At 49.0% G+C, this 15,665-nt stretch overlaps 1 protein-coding gene across 2 annotated transcripts in view; it reads right to left on the reverse strand.

Moving 5' to 3' along the window:
- USP43 (ubiquitin specific peptidase 43) overlaps nt 1-15,665 on the reverse strand; it is a 45,671-nt gene that overhangs the window by 18,234 nt on the left and 11,772 nt on the right. For both annotated transcript variants that reach the window (XM_040331116.1, XM_040331115.1), the window contains exons 2-3: nt 14,253-14,387; nt 2,863-2,966 (exon numbers count right to left, since the gene is read on the reverse strand). In XM_040331116.1, coding sequence (XP_040187050.1) covers nt 2,863-2,966; nt 14,253-14,387 — 239 coding nt within the window. The remainder of the gene's footprint in view (nt 1-2,862; nt 2,967-14,252; nt 14,388-15,665) is intronic.

Raw genomic sequence — 15,665 nt, forward strand, 5'->3', positions numbered from 1 at the left:
TGGGGCACCATTCCTCCCACTGACACCAATGATGGGGCACCATTCCTCCCACTGACACCAATGATGGGGCACCATTCCTCCCACTGACACCAATGATGGGGCACCATTCCTCCCACTGACACCAATGATGGGGCACCATTCCTCACACTGACACCAATGATGGGGCACCATTCCTCCCACTGACACCAATGATGGGGCACCATTCCTCCCACTGACACCAATGATGGGACACTATTCCTCCCACTGACACCAATGATGGGACACTATTCCTCCCACTGACACCAATGATGGGACACTATTCCTCCCACTGACACCAATGACGGGACACTATTCCTCCCACTGACACCAATGACGGGACACTATTCCTCCCACTGACACCAATGATGGGACACTATTCCTCCCACTGACACCAATGATGGGACACTATTCCTCCCACTGACACCAATGATGGGACACTATTCCCCCCACTGACACCAATGATGGGACACTATTCCCCCCACTGACACCAATGATGGGACACTATTCCTCCCACTGACACCAATGATGGGGCACTATTCCTCCCACTGACACCAATGATGGGACACTATTCCTCCCACTGACACCAATGATGGGACACTATTCCTCCCACTGACACCAATGATGGGACACTATTCCTCCCACTGACACCAATGAAGGGACACTATTCCTCCCACTGACACCAATGATGGGACACTATTCCTCCCACTGACACCAATGATGGGACACTATTCCTCCCACTGACACCAATGAAGGGACACTATTCCTCCCACTGACACCAATGAAGGGAGACTATTCCTGCCACTGACACCAATGATGGGACACTATTCCTGCCACTGACACCAATGATGGGACACTATTCCTGCCACTGACACCAATGATGGGACACTATTCCTGCCACTGACACCAATGATGGGACACTATTCCTGCCACTGACACCAATGATGGGACACTATTCCTCCCACTGACACCAATGATGGGACACTATTCCTGCCACTGACACCAATGATGGGACACTATTCCTCCCACTGACACCAATGATGGGACATTATTCTTCCCACTGACACCAATGATGGGACATTATTCTTCCCACTGACACCAATGATGGGACACTATTCCTCCCACTGACACCAATGATGGGACACTATTCCTCCCACTGACACCAATGATGGGACACTATTCCTCCCACTGACACCAATGATGGGACACTATTCTCCCCCACTGACACCAATGATGGGACACTATTCCTCCACTGACACCAATGATGGGACATTATTCTTCCCACTGACACCAATGATGGGACGCTATTCCTCCCACTGACACCAAATGATGGGACACTATTCCTCTTTCATAGAGTACATTCCCTACACAATTGTTTTATTGCCGAACGCAGGAAAATATGAACAGTAGACAAAAACAGCCGGCTCTATAATTAGAGGAGGAGGGGGCGGCGGCAGACGAGGTGTCTGGCGGTAATTATAGCGGTGAGGTCCCCCGCCAGGAACGGTGAAGATCGGAGTCACCGATTTGTCCCGCCCCTGGACAGCCAGATCTTCCTTTCCCAACTGTTATTTATCCCGCAACCTCCCATCCCAGGAAAACGTGATAAAAAGACACACAGAGAGTTACATTGCTACTATCAATAAAAGATTTATAATAATCCTCCACTGACCTCTCCAGCCGCTTGCACTGCGCAGAAATTCATCCTCAAAGATCCCTAAAACCCGACTCAACTTTCAGTTCAAAATCGGAAATAAACCCCAAACCCAAAACATATAGACTTTTCTTTTCTTTTGTTTAGCCCAGTAACACACCTCCTGTATCAGAGCAGGGGCAGAGGCCAGGAGTGTGTAATGCTTAGCGCAGGGGTCAGTAGTATGTGAACAGAGTGAAGAGGTCAAGAGTAAATAACACAGTGCAGGGGTCAGTAGTATGTTACTTACTTACTCTTGACCTCTTCACTCTGTAACATACTACTGACCCCTGCACTGTGTTATTTACTCTTGACCTCTTCACTCTGTAACACAGTGCAGGGGTCAGTAATATGTTAACAGAGTGAAGAGGTCAAGAGTAAGTAATAGTGCAGGGGTCAGTAGTATGTTAACAGAGTGAAGAGGTCAAGAGTAAATAACATACTACTGACCCCTGCACTGTGTTATTTACTCTTGACCTCTTCACTCTGTAACACAGTGCAGGGGTCAGTAGTATGTTCACAGAGTGAAGAGGTCAAGAGTAAGTAACACAGTGCAGGGGTCAGTAGTATGTTAACAGAGTGAAGAGGTCAAGAGTAAGTACGCAACATAGTGCAGGGGTCAGTAGCAAGTACCAAGTCCAGATGTATGTAACACCATGCTCAGGGGTAAGTAGTAGTGAAGTCAGATTGCAGAGATCAGGAGTAAGCAATTCAGTGAAAGGGTCAGTAGTAGGTAAAGCAGGGTTCAGATGTAAGTAGTATGTATGTAATTGAGTGCAGAGGCCAGTAGTATCTAGTGCCAAGTGCAGGAGTCAGCAGTACGTAATAGTACATAGATCAGTAGTAAGTGACACAGGGTTCAGAGTTCAGTAGTATGCAATACAATGTGCAGAGGTCAGTAGTATGTAATACAAGGTGCAGATGTCAGTAGTATGTAATACAATGCGCAGAGGTCAGTAGTATGTAATACAATGTGCAGAGGTCAGTGGTATGTAATACAATGTGCAGAGGTCAGTGGTATGTAATACAATGCGCAGAGGTCAGTAGTAACAAATGCTAGAAACATGTAATGAGACACAAGGCAGAGTGCGGAGGGTTAGAACCCCCGCAGACTGACTCCGCCCCCTCCTATTGGCCCTCCAATCACTCCTCACCTGTACTGAGCCTGGAAGTGTTCCTGTACAAAGCTGTGACCTCCATCTGCCTGCGAGGAGGAGGAGGGCGAGGAGCTGAGGCTGCTCTGCTCAGAGACCGGAGGCTGCAGGAGAAAAGAAAAAGATGTGAGAGCGACAAACAGCCCCAAATATCCAACCAACCCCCCCGGAGCCAAGTACACCGCTGTATATGGTGGAGACTTCAAGAGCCTGTATTTGATACTACCAACCTCTCAACTGTGTATTAAATACTACTGACCTATGTACCGCGTTACATACTACTGACCTCTGCACTTGGCACTACATACTACTGACCTCTGCACTTGGCACTACATACTACTGACCTCTGCACTTGGCACTACATACTACTGACCTCTGCACTTGGCACTACATACTACTGACCTCTGCACTACAAAACTACTAACCCCTGCACTCAATTACCTACATACTACTTTCATATGAACCTTGCTTTACCTACAACTGACCCCTGCACTCTGCATTACTTACGGCTCTATCCTGACTACTACCCTGTTTCTCTGAAAATAAGCCCTACCCCGAAAATAAGACCTAGTGTGAGTTTCTGGGATGGTTGCAATATAAGCCCTACCCCAAAAATAAGCCCTAGTTAAAGTCCTTGTAAAAACATGTAATCCGTTATGTAAAAAGATTATATAATGTGCAGTGTGTCTCCCTTTTGTGACTTTATTGTGGAAAATACCTTATTTACAGCACTGCTGGGCGCTCATGTGACCCGCCGGAGCTCTTCTCATCTCCTCCCGGCTGATGTCAGCTGTTTTTTTTTCAATAAAACTTTATTAAGCCCCTACCCACTGCAGTATTTAGAGTGGGGCTGACGTCATTGAGGATCTTGGCCCCTCCCTCTGCAGTATTTGGAGTAGGGAAGAAGAGCTCCAGCGGGTCACGTGAGCGGCAAGCGGCACTGTAAATAAGGTATTTTCCACAATAAAGTTACACAAGGAGACACACTGCACATGATATTATCTTTTTACAGAACAGATTACATCATTTTATAAGGTCTTTAAACAAAGGTTTATTTTTGGGATTACAGAATTTCACAATGCTGACTCCAGAGCCGACAGGGGGAGAAACTTTTTTGTACATACCATAAATAAATAAGACATCCCCTGAAAATAAGCCCTAGTGTGTTTTTTGTAGACAGAATTAATATAAGACCCAGTCTTATTTTCGGGGAAACACGGTATCTACCGCTGAGCATGGTGTTCCATACTTCTGGACTTTGCATTACATACTACTGACCTCTGCACTGGGCCTTACATACTACTGATCTCTGCACTGGGCCTTACATACTACTGACCTCTGCACTGGGCATTACATACTACTGACCTCTGCACTGGGCCTTACATACTACTGACCTCTGCACTGGGCCTTACATACTACTGACCTCTGCACTGGGCATCACATACTACTGACCTCTGCACTGGGCAATACATACTACTGACCTCTGCACTGGGCAATACATACTACTGACCTCTGCACTGGGCATTATATACTACTGACCTCTGCACTGGGCATTACATACTACTGACCTCTGCACTGGGCCTTACATACTACTGACCTCTGCACTGGGCCTTACATACTACTGACCTCTGCACTGGGCCTTACATACTACTGACCTCTGCACTGGGCCTTACATACTACTGACCTCTGCACTGGGCCTTACATACTACTGACCTCTGCACCGGGCCTTACATACTACTGACCTCTGCACCGGGCCTTACATACTACTGACCTCTGCACCGGGCCTTACATACTACTGACCTCTGCACCGGGCCTTACATACTACTGACCTCTGCACCGGGCCTTACATACTACTGACCTCTGCACTGGGCCTTACATACTACTGACCTCTGCACTGGGCCTTACATACTACTGACCTCTGCACTGGGCATCACATACTACTGACCTCTGCACTGGGCCTTACATACTACCGACCTCTGCACTGGGCCTTACATACTACCGACCTCTGCACTGGGCCTTACATACTACTGACCTCTGCACTGGGCCTTACATACTACTGACCTCTGCACTGGGCCTTACATACTACTGACCTCTGCACTGGGCCTTACATACTACTGACCTCTGCACTGGGCCTTACATACTACTGACCTCTGCACTGGGCCTTACATACTACTGACCTCTGCACCGGGCCTTACATACTACTGACCTCTGCACTGGGCCTTACATACTACTGACCTCTGCACTGGGCCTTACATACTACTGACCTCTGCACTGGGCCTTACATACTACTGACCTCTGCACTGGACATTACATACTACTGACCTCTGCACTGGGCATTATACACTACTGACCTCTACACTGGGGGGAGGGGAGACTGAGGAAGGATTTTTATTATTTTTGTTCCGAAATTATTATTATTTCTTTTTTTAAATACAGATTTTGTGTCGCGAAGCGTTCAGCGGCCTTCCAGGGATTAGACGTCCTGAGATCCGGCGAGCGTTCCCTATAATTGGGTGAATATGATAAGCAGAAGGATAAACACCCACACAGGCGCGTGCCAATCTGCCGCGGTCCCCCCCCCCCCCAGGGATTAAAACGCCGATAACAGGAAGACGCCGTGCCAAGCGATGCGCGGTCCCGCTGCCAGCTCTCCCGGGGGGGGGGGCATTGGCCATCATCGCCATCCTGCCTCTTATACCGCGGCACAGCGGGGGGTAAAATCTCACCCCAGCTGGAGAGATACAGAAACCAGAATAAAAAAAATAACAGATTTTCTGTAACAAGAAATTTTCATTCTTCTGGTTTCAGATTTTAAATATTAAAAAGCAAAAAACAAGATAAAAAAAAAAAGGCCCATTAAAAAGATAAAAACAAGAACAAAAACTAGCTTTTGCTGCAATACTCACCTTCAATCCAGAGAGATTTCCACAGAAAGCAGAAGAAAAAAAAAAAAAAGAGAAAGAGGGGAGGAACTCTGTACCATGGGGGGGGGGGGGGGGGAGGAACTCGGTACTGGGAGAAAAGGGAGAGCCCTGTACTGGGGGAAAGAGAAAGAGGGGAGAACTCTGTACCGGGGGGAAAGAGGGGAGAACTCTGTACCGGGGGGGAAAGAGAGAGAGAAAGGGGAGAACTCTGTACCGGGGGGAAAGAGAAAGAGGGGAGAACTCTGTACCGGGGGGGGGGGGGGGGAAGAGAAAGAGGGGAGAACTCTGTACCGGGGGGGAAAGAGAAAGAGGGGAGAACTCTGTACCGGGGGGGAAAGAGAAAAAAGGGGAGAACTCTGTACCGGGGGGGAAAGAGAAAAAAGGGGAGAACTCTGTACCGGGGGGGGAAAGAGAAAGAGGGGAGAACTCTGTACCGGGGGGGAAAGAGAGAGAGAAAGGGGAGAACTCTGTACCGGGGGGGGGAAAGAGAAAAAGGGGAGAACTCTGTACCGGGGGGGGGGGGAGAGAAAGGGGGGAGAACTCTGTACCGGGGGGGAAAGAGAAAGAGGGGAGAACTCTGTACCGGGGGGGAAAGAGAAAGAGGGGAGAACTCTGTACCGGGGGGGAAAGAGAAAGAGGGGAGAACTCTGTACCGGGGGGGGGGAAGAGAAAGAGGGGAGAACTCTGTACCGGGGGGGAAAGAGAAAGAGGGGAGAACTCTGTACCGGGGGGGAAAGAGAAAGAGGGGAGAACTCTGTACCGGGGGGGGGGAGAGAAAGAGGGGAGAACTCTGTACCAGGGGGGAAAGAGAAAGAGGGGAGAACTCTGTACCGGGGGGAAAGAGGGGAGAACTCTGTACCGTAAGGGTGGGGTTTATTATTATGGGCGGCGGAAGGACCTCCGATCTCTACCCACCGCAGTCTGGAGAGCGAGATATCTGCAGAGTAAATATAGGTGCAGCCGGGAGTCACCCAACCCCGCCAGACGGCCAACGAGGATGGCACAGGACAAAGACAGCTCAGCCGCCAATTACTGCCCCTCATAATGGGCACAGCGGGTGTACAAACCCAGAAACTCAGCACAGGGATGGTGGGAACCCCTCATAATGGGGCACAGCGGGTTTACAGACCCGGGAACTCAGCACAGGGGTGGCGGGAACCCCTCATAATGGGCACAGCGGGTGTACAGACCCGGGAACTCAGCACAGGGATGGTGGGAACCCCTCATAATGGGCACAGCGGGTGTACAAACCCAGAAACTCAGCACAGGGATGGTGGGAACCCCTCATAATGGGGCACAGCGGGTTTACAGACCCGGGAACTCAGCACAGGGGTGGCGGGAACCCCTCATAATGGGCACAGCGGGTGTACAGACCCGGGAACTCAGCACAGGGATGGTGAGAACCCCTCATAATGGGCACAGCGGGTTTACAGACCCGGGAACTCAGCACAGGGGTGGCGGGAACCCCTCATAATGGGCACAGCGGGTGTACAGACCCGGGAACTCAGCACAGGGATGGTGGGAACCCCTCATGATGGGCACAGCGGGTGTACAGACCCGGGAACTCAGCACAGGGATGGTAAGGATCCATCATAATGGGCACAGCGGGGGGTACAGACCCGGGAACTCAGCACAGGGATGGTGGGAACCCCTCATAATGGGCACAGCGGGTGTACAGACCCGGGAACTCAGCACAGGGATGGTGGGAACCCCTCATAATGGGCACAGCGGGTGTACAGACCCGGGAACTCAGCATAGGGAACGGTGGGAACCCCTCATAATGGGCACAGCGGGTGTACAGACCCCGGAACTCAGTACAGGGATGGTGGGAACCCCTCATAATGGGCACAGCGGGTGTACAGACCCGGGAACTCAGCACAGGGATGGTGGGAACCCCTCATAATGGGCACAGCGGGTGTACAGACCCGGGAACTCAGCACAGGGATGGTGGGAACCCCTCATAATGGGCACAGCGGTTGTAGAGACCCGGGGACTCAGCACAGGGATGGTGGGAACCCCTCATAATGGGCACAGCGGGTGTACAGACCCGGGAACTCAGCACAGGGATGGTGGGAACCCCTCATAATGGGGCACAGCGGGTGTACAGACCCGGGAACTCAGCACAGGGATGGTGGGGACTCCTCATAATGGGCACAGCGGGTGTACAGACCCGGGAACTCAGCACAGGGATGGTGGGAACCCCTCATAATGGGCACAGCGGGTGTACAGACCCGGGAACTCAGCACAGGGATGGTGGGAACCCCTCATAATGGGGCACAGCGGGTGTACAGACCCGGGAACTCAGCACAGGGATGGTGGGAACCCCTCATAATGGGCACAGCGGGTGTACAGACCCGGGAACTCAGCACAGGGATGGTGGGGATCCATCATAATGGGGCACAGCGGGTGAACAGACCCGAGAACTCAGCACAGGGATGGTGGGAACCCCTCATAATGGGCACAGCGGGTGTACAGACCCGGGAACTCAGCACAGGGATGGTGGGAACCCCTCATAATGGGCACAGCGGGTGTACAGACCCGGGAACTCAGCACAGGGATGGTGGGGACTCCTCATAATGGGCACAGCGGGTGTACAGACCCGGGAACTCAGCACAGGGATGGTGGAATATTTTTTCCGCCTGTCCTCCGGGGGGCGCTGTCACACACTTTCATTTTCCGGTGACCCGGTCGGATAGACGGTGACCTGTGGGCCGCTCGGGTGACACGGGTCATCGCCAAAGATAGCCGTCTATCCGGAGCTTAAAGGATTAGGAGGGGGGGGCTGAGATTTCGTCAGCGGCGAGCAGACGGGTCAGAGAAGCGTCCGGCGCCCCCCAGTCACGGGCCACAGAATTGTGCTGCGTAGACACGGCCGCCCTCCTGCCATTGAATAGGAGGATTCCAGCTGCTGTGACACTAAGCCGGGGGCGCCCGGGACGCACACACGGGGATTATACGGAGGATACAAAACCCGCCATGCGTGTGACATGGATCCGCCCCCTCCTTCCTCCGGCTTTTTTTTTTAAATCTAAAAAAAAGAAAAAAAAAAAAAGTAATATATTCTTCATAAAACCAAAACCACCTAGGATTTAAATCTGCTTTGTGAGCACCAAATGACTTTACAAACCTAGATATTACCTTGTAAAAGTAGCTGTGACATCATCACTGTGCTGTGCATAGCCTGTGGGAGGGGAAACTGCAGGTTCCACCCACTACAGAAAACTACAGGAGGGGGCGGAGACAAGACCAGTCACCCTGCACAAGGAGAGCGAGCAGAGCTGTGGGAGGGGCCTAGTGGGCTCCACCCACTACAGAAAACAGGAGGGGGCGGAGACAAGACCATTCCCCCCTGCACAAGGAGACAAAGCAAGGCTGTGGGAGGGGAATAGCAGGCTCCACCCACTACAGAAAACAGGAGGGGGCGAAGACAAGACCATTCCCCCTGCAGAAGGAGAGAAGGCAGAGCTGTGGGAGGGGAATAGCAGGCTCCACCCACTACAGAAAACAGGAGGGGGCGGAGACAAGACCAGTCACCCTGCACAAGGAGAGTGAGCAGAGCTGTGGGAGGGGCCCAGTGGGCTCCACCCATTACAGAAAACAGGAGGGGGCGGAGACAAGACCATTCCCCCCTGCACAAGGAGACAAAGCAAGGCTGTGGGAGGGGAATAGCAGGCTCCACCCACTACAGAAAACAGGAGGGGGCGGAGACAATACCAGTCACCCTGCACAAGGAGAGAAAGCAGAGCTGTGGGAGGGGGAATAGCGGGCTCCACCCACTACAGAAAACTACAGGATGGGGTGTAGCCAAGACCAGTGCCCCTGCACCAGGAGAGAGAGCCCAGCTGCGGGAGGGGCCCAACACGCTCCACCTTCTACAGGAGGAGGCAGAGACAAGACTGGTCACCCTGGACAAGGAGAACGAGCAGCGCTATGGGAGGGGGCTCAGCTGGCTCCACCCACTACACTCTGCATAAAACTACAGAAGGGGGCGGAGACAAGACCAGTCCCCCTGCACAAGGAGAGAGAAAGAACAGAAGTAGGAGGGGCCCAGCAGGCTCCACCCACTACAGGTTGCTTGTAGAAAACTACAGGAGGGGGCGGAGACAAGACCAGTCCCCCTGCACAAGGAGAGAGATCAGCAGTGGGCGGTCTTTAATACAGGAAGTCTCACCCAGAACGAACTATTGATCTCAATTTGGATGATCAATATTTTTTAATAAAAATATTTTTTTTAAAAATGTAATCTTCTCCCGTGTGTTCTTTTGTTTCCCCGAGCCGTCCAGCGCGGCCCCTCCGCTCGCTTTCTCTCATCATCTCATGAATATTGCAGGCCGGCTGCGTCCAATGCGCTGGGATAAGAGGGCGCCCGGCAGGCGAGGTCTTCACACGTAACGCGGCTCAGGAGCCGCCAAGCGATGGATATTTATGAGAATGGAAGACGTGTCGGATAGAATATCTTCTGAAGACACTGAGGCAGAAGAATCCTGCGTGAGGCTCCCCGGCACGCTGCACAGGAGGGCTTTAAATTATTTAGGACTGTCTTCAAGTGTTAACCCCTGAGCCGCCAGGAGAGGCGGGATCAACACCCCAGCAGTGCAAATCTGGAAGCCTCGCGGCCCCCCCCCCCCCCCAATAGGCTCTCCGGGACTCGGAGCTCATGGTGGCCCTCCATCTCCATACACGTGCCGATTTTTAAATTCCATTTATCTTTACCACCAGTTCAACATAATCCATAAACGCCAAACTCAGCAGGCCTTTCATAGTGCTACACCTGTACAGAGGGGCGGGGACCAGAGAACACAATGGTCTGCATTTTCACGGGTTCCATTAAAGGAAGCGGCAGGCACACCATTAACTCAAGTCAAATGACTAAAAAATAATAATTGGAACCGCCATGGGTGTAGACGGGGCCCCTAATTAAAAGTAGTAGTGGCTGGATGTAAAGCCCCATGGCTGAACCATGCGTTTACCACCTCCCACCACAAACAGCAGCACTGCCATCTACTCCCCCCCCCCAACCTAGAACACTTGTATAAAATGTATCCCTTTATGTAGTAGTGTGTTCCCTGCCATCACTGCGCCATGGGAGGGGCTACAATCAACAAACCTCCAATGGTGCTGTATCCAGAAAGGATAAATTACTTCCTGTTTTGCGTTAGTTCCATCCTGTAAAGCACGGGTGCTTCAACCTGCGGCCCTCCAGCTGTTGTGGAACTACAAGTCCCATCATGCCCCTACCTTTGGGAGTCATGCTTGTAACTGTCAGCCTTGCAATGGCTCATGGGACTTGTAGTTCCGCAACAGCTGGAGGGCCACAGGTTGAGCGCCCATGCTGTAAAGTAAAAGTGCGATCTTTTCTTAAATTGTCGCTGTATGAATGGATGGATGGATGGAAGCATCCGGTAGGTAAAGCGTTAAAGATTTTTTGCCTTTTATACTCTACAGTTCGGTGCATCTACGCCGCAGCCCAGGGGACGCCGGCTGACCGCGCCGTGACCTGACGGGAATGCAACTTTTATCCCACCTCAGCACATGAGAGAATGACGGCCCACCCAGAGCCGAGACTGCGCTAATGTGCTCAGGAATCCGCTCGCTGCTGAAAGCGGAACTACGCGGCATCCGAGCGCCACAGACCGAAAAACGCAATTTTATTCATATTCCGGGCAAACTCCCCTATCCCTCCATGTCTCCAACCCTCCGTCCCTCCATCCATCCCTCCCTCCATCCATGTCACCATCCGTCCCTCCATCCCTCCCTCCATCCATGTCACCATCCGTCCGCCCCTCCATCCATCCCTCCATGTCTCCATCCATCCGTCCCCTCCATCCATGTCACCATCCGTCCCTCCATGTCTCCGTCCATCCCTCTATCCATCCGTCCCTCCATCCATGTCACCATCTGTCCATCCATCCCTCCATGTCACCATACCTCCATCCATCCGTCCCTCCATCCATGTCACCATCCATCCCTCCATCCCTCCGTCCATGCCACCATCCGTCCCTCCATCCCTCCGTCCACGTCACCATCCGTCCGTCCCTCTATCCATCCGTCCCTCCATCCATGTCACCATCTGTCCGTCCCTCCATCCCTCCGTCCATCCCTCCATCGGTCTGTCCGTCCCTCCATCCATCCGTCCCTCCATGTCACCATCCGTCTGTCCCTCCATCCATCCCTTCATGTCTCCATCCGCCCGTCTGTCCCTCCATCCATCCCTCCATGTCTCCCTCCATATTTCCATCCCTCCATGTCACCATCCCTCCATGTTGCTATCCATCTATCCCTCCATCCATGTAAAAAAAATATGAGAGAATATATATATTTATTTATTTATGTAAGAATGGTGAAAAAAAAAAAGTGTTTACTTTTTTTAAGTTGTTTAGGGCAAAAAATAAAAAAAAGTTAAAAAATAAAATATAAATAATTTAAATATTTATTTATGATATAATAATATATAAATAAAATAAATACATTTTGAGTTCTTTAAACGCTCGCTTTGTTGCGCACACACAGTCAGCTGCAGCTCCTGACAACCAATCAGCTCGCCTCGTTCCTTATCGCACCAATAGGAACTTTGCACATCGGTAGCGCATTGCTGCTCCTGGCCTTCATTCATGAAAAGAATGGCAACCAAGCCAAACAGACATGGCCACTCAGTCTATAGGAGACCCCCCCCCCCCCAACCCATCCCCCACCCGGCTAATCAACAGATTTGTCTGGCTGGATTTCGAGGAGCCAATTAAGTTGGATTCGGAGCATCGAGATTTATAATTAGGAGGGGATTAAGTAGTAGGGATTCCATATATTGCATTGGGCGGGGGAAAAAAATGGCCGTTTAGGATTTGGAAGAAATAAGTGGTGATTGGGGGGGGGGGGGGGTTAACCCCTTACAGCTAAAGAGCACCTGTCACTATCCGAGTCTGATGCGGCGTATACACGATCAGGCTCTTGCCCGGCCAAATCATATCGGAATTCCATTGTAAAAAGAAAAATAGAACATGTTCTAAATCTAAACTCCCATGGAATTCATCAGAATTTCCGATAAAAAAACTCAGATGGGGCAACACAGGATCGTAAAGTCAGACGGAAAAACTCAACCCCCAAATGCTTTCTGGACGCAAAGCCGCTGCTTGTTCTGTGGCAGTCGATTGGCGGATTGCTGGTTTTGCGGTCAAAACGGCGCCCAAGCCACGTCAGCAGTCCAATCATATACAGACAGGACGACATCTATAAAGATTTTGTCGTCAATTCTATTTTAGGTGTACTCATTTTAAATTGGCAAGTCTACTTTAAGACCCCATTCACACTTGAGCGTTCGTAAACACGTACCAAATTTTTCTGTGCGGAAAAATGCGCACCCAAAAAAAAAGCGTCAACGCGCATATTGAAAAATTTAAAAAAAAGCAAAACTAAAAACGTGCCAAAAGTTATATTGAGCAACGTGTCCTACTGAAATGAATGGGTGGGCCCTATGCAGGTAGCGCAAGAACGCACACAAAACGCAAGGTAAATGCGCATAAATACGCCTAGGTATGAATGCAGCCTAAGGCTCCATTCACATCTAAGCATTGCAGAACCATTCATTTCTATTATTATTAATAATAAAATATTTATTTCTATTATTATTATTATAACTTTTAATAATAAAATATTTATATTATTATTAATAATAAAATATGTATTTCTATTATTATTATTATTATTATTAATAATAATAATAATAATAGAAACAAATATTTCATTATTAATAATCATAATAATAATAATAGAAATACATATTTTATTAATAATAATAATAATAATAATAATAGAAACATTTTATTATTAATATTAATAATATAAATAAATATTTTATCTATCTATCTATCTATCTATCTACACACATTTTTTTTTATTAATAATTAATTAAAATATATATATATATATATATATATATATATATATATATATATATATATATATATATATATATATATATATATATATATATATATATTTTTTTTAAATAATAATAAAAAAATTATATATAATTTTATATAATTATTATTCTAAAATATTCTTTTTTTTTGGGGGGGGGGGGTTCAGAGTAATTTTCTAGCAATTTTTTTTTTTTAAATAACACACCTGTGAGGTCCCATGAACGACGAATGGCAGTGCAACGCATGAACGGCCATGATTTGCGTGGGGTTCCTGTGGCGCTGCATGTATGGGCGGGGTCCAATCATGAACTCACAATTTTGCATCATTTTAATACACACAGCGGGTTAAAATCTCCATGGACTTTAGGAGCAGCGTTGTCACCCTAGGACAGGAAGTGCGTTATGGACAGGAAGTTCTTAAAAACTTATAGACCGTGCCTTTTACGCAGCGGCACAGCGAATCTACCGAATGCTGCTCTGCGATTGGCCGTTATGGGTTTACACTCATCGTACGCGTTTATTACATCGGCATTGCCCGCAGTGCACATACCTTGGCAGGCTTGGCTTTCTGTCCCGAAGAGGCGTCCAGGTCTTCGTTGACGTGGTCCAGCAGCCACAGCAGAAACTCTAAGGCATCGTGTTGCGAGTTCCCCCGGAACTGGGAGCCGTATTTGGAGACGGCGTTCTGGAAAAGAGAAGAAGCGCGGTCAGTGATTTCCAAGTCTTAGGGATGCTCAACGTGTGCGTCCATTTACAAAACCCAGTCTGAATAATACAATGTAGTCTCGGGAAGGAAAGGTATACATTGTATCTTATGACTTCCTCTCCTGTGAGACTACCATTACCCATTACTCATGACATCATTCTCATACAGCCAGTAAGATGGTGTATGGATCTGCTGCCCTCTACTGTTAGCTGCTAATATCACAGTGTTATGTAGAATTATGTATGCACTTCCGATCCCTGGGTTGTTGGCTTTGAAACCCTGTAAGGGGAACGAGAAAGAGAAAAAGTGGAACGAGAAAAAAAAAAGGGAAAGAGAGGAAAGGGAAAGAGAAAGAGAGGAAAGGGAAAGAGAAAGAGAGGAAAGGGAAAGAGAAAGAGAGGAAAGGGAAAGAGAAAGAGAGGAAAGGGAAAGAGAAAGAGAGGAAAGGGAAAGAGAAAGAGAGGAAAGGGAAAGAGAAAGAGAGGAAAGGGAAAGGGAAAGAGAGGAAAGGGAAAGGGAAAGAGAGGAAAGAGAGGAAAGGGAAAGAGAGGAAAGGGAAAGAGAGGAAAGGGAAAGAGAGGAAAGGGAAAGAGAGGAAAGGGAAAGAGAGGAAAGGGAAAGAAAGGAAAGGGAAAGAGAGGAAAGGGAAAGAGAGGAAAGGGAAAGAGAGGAAAGGGAAAGAGAGGAAAGGGAAAGAGAAAAAGAGGAGGAAAGGGAAAGAGAAAAAGAGGAGGAAAGGGAAAGAGAAAAAGAGGAGGAAAGGGAAAGAGAAAAAGAGAGGAAAGGGAAAGAGAAAAAGAGAGGAAAGGGAAAGAGAAAAAGAGAGGAAAGGGAAAGAGAAAAAGAGAGGAAAGGGAAAGAGAAGGAAAGGGAAAGAGAAGGAAAAGGAAAGAGAAGGAAAGGGAAAGAGAAGGAAAGGGAAAGAGAAGGAAAGGGAAAGAGAAAAAGAGGAAAGGGAAAGAGAGGAAAGGGAAATAGAAAGAGAGGAAAGGGAAAGGGAAAGAGAGGAAAGGGAAAGAGAAAGAGAGGAAAGGGAAAGGGAAAGGAGAAAGAGAGGAAAGGGAAAGGAGAAAGAGAGGAAAGGGAAAGGAGAAAGAGAGGAAAGGGAAAGGAGAAAGAGAGGAAAGGGAAAGGAGAAAGAGAGGAAAGGGAAAGGAGAAAGAGAGGAAAGGGAAAGAGAAAGAGAGGAAAGGGAAAGAGAAAGAGAGGAAAGGGAAAGGGAAAGAGAGGAAAGGGAAAGAGAGGAAAGGGAAAGAG

The sequence above is a fragment of the Rana temporaria genome, chromosome 12, assembly GCF_905171775.1.
Source record: "Rana temporaria chromosome 12, aRanTem1.1, whole genome shotgun sequence".
In the NCBI taxonomy this organism is placed as follows: domain Eukaryota; kingdom Metazoa; phylum Chordata; class Amphibia; order Anura; family Ranidae; genus Rana; species Rana temporaria.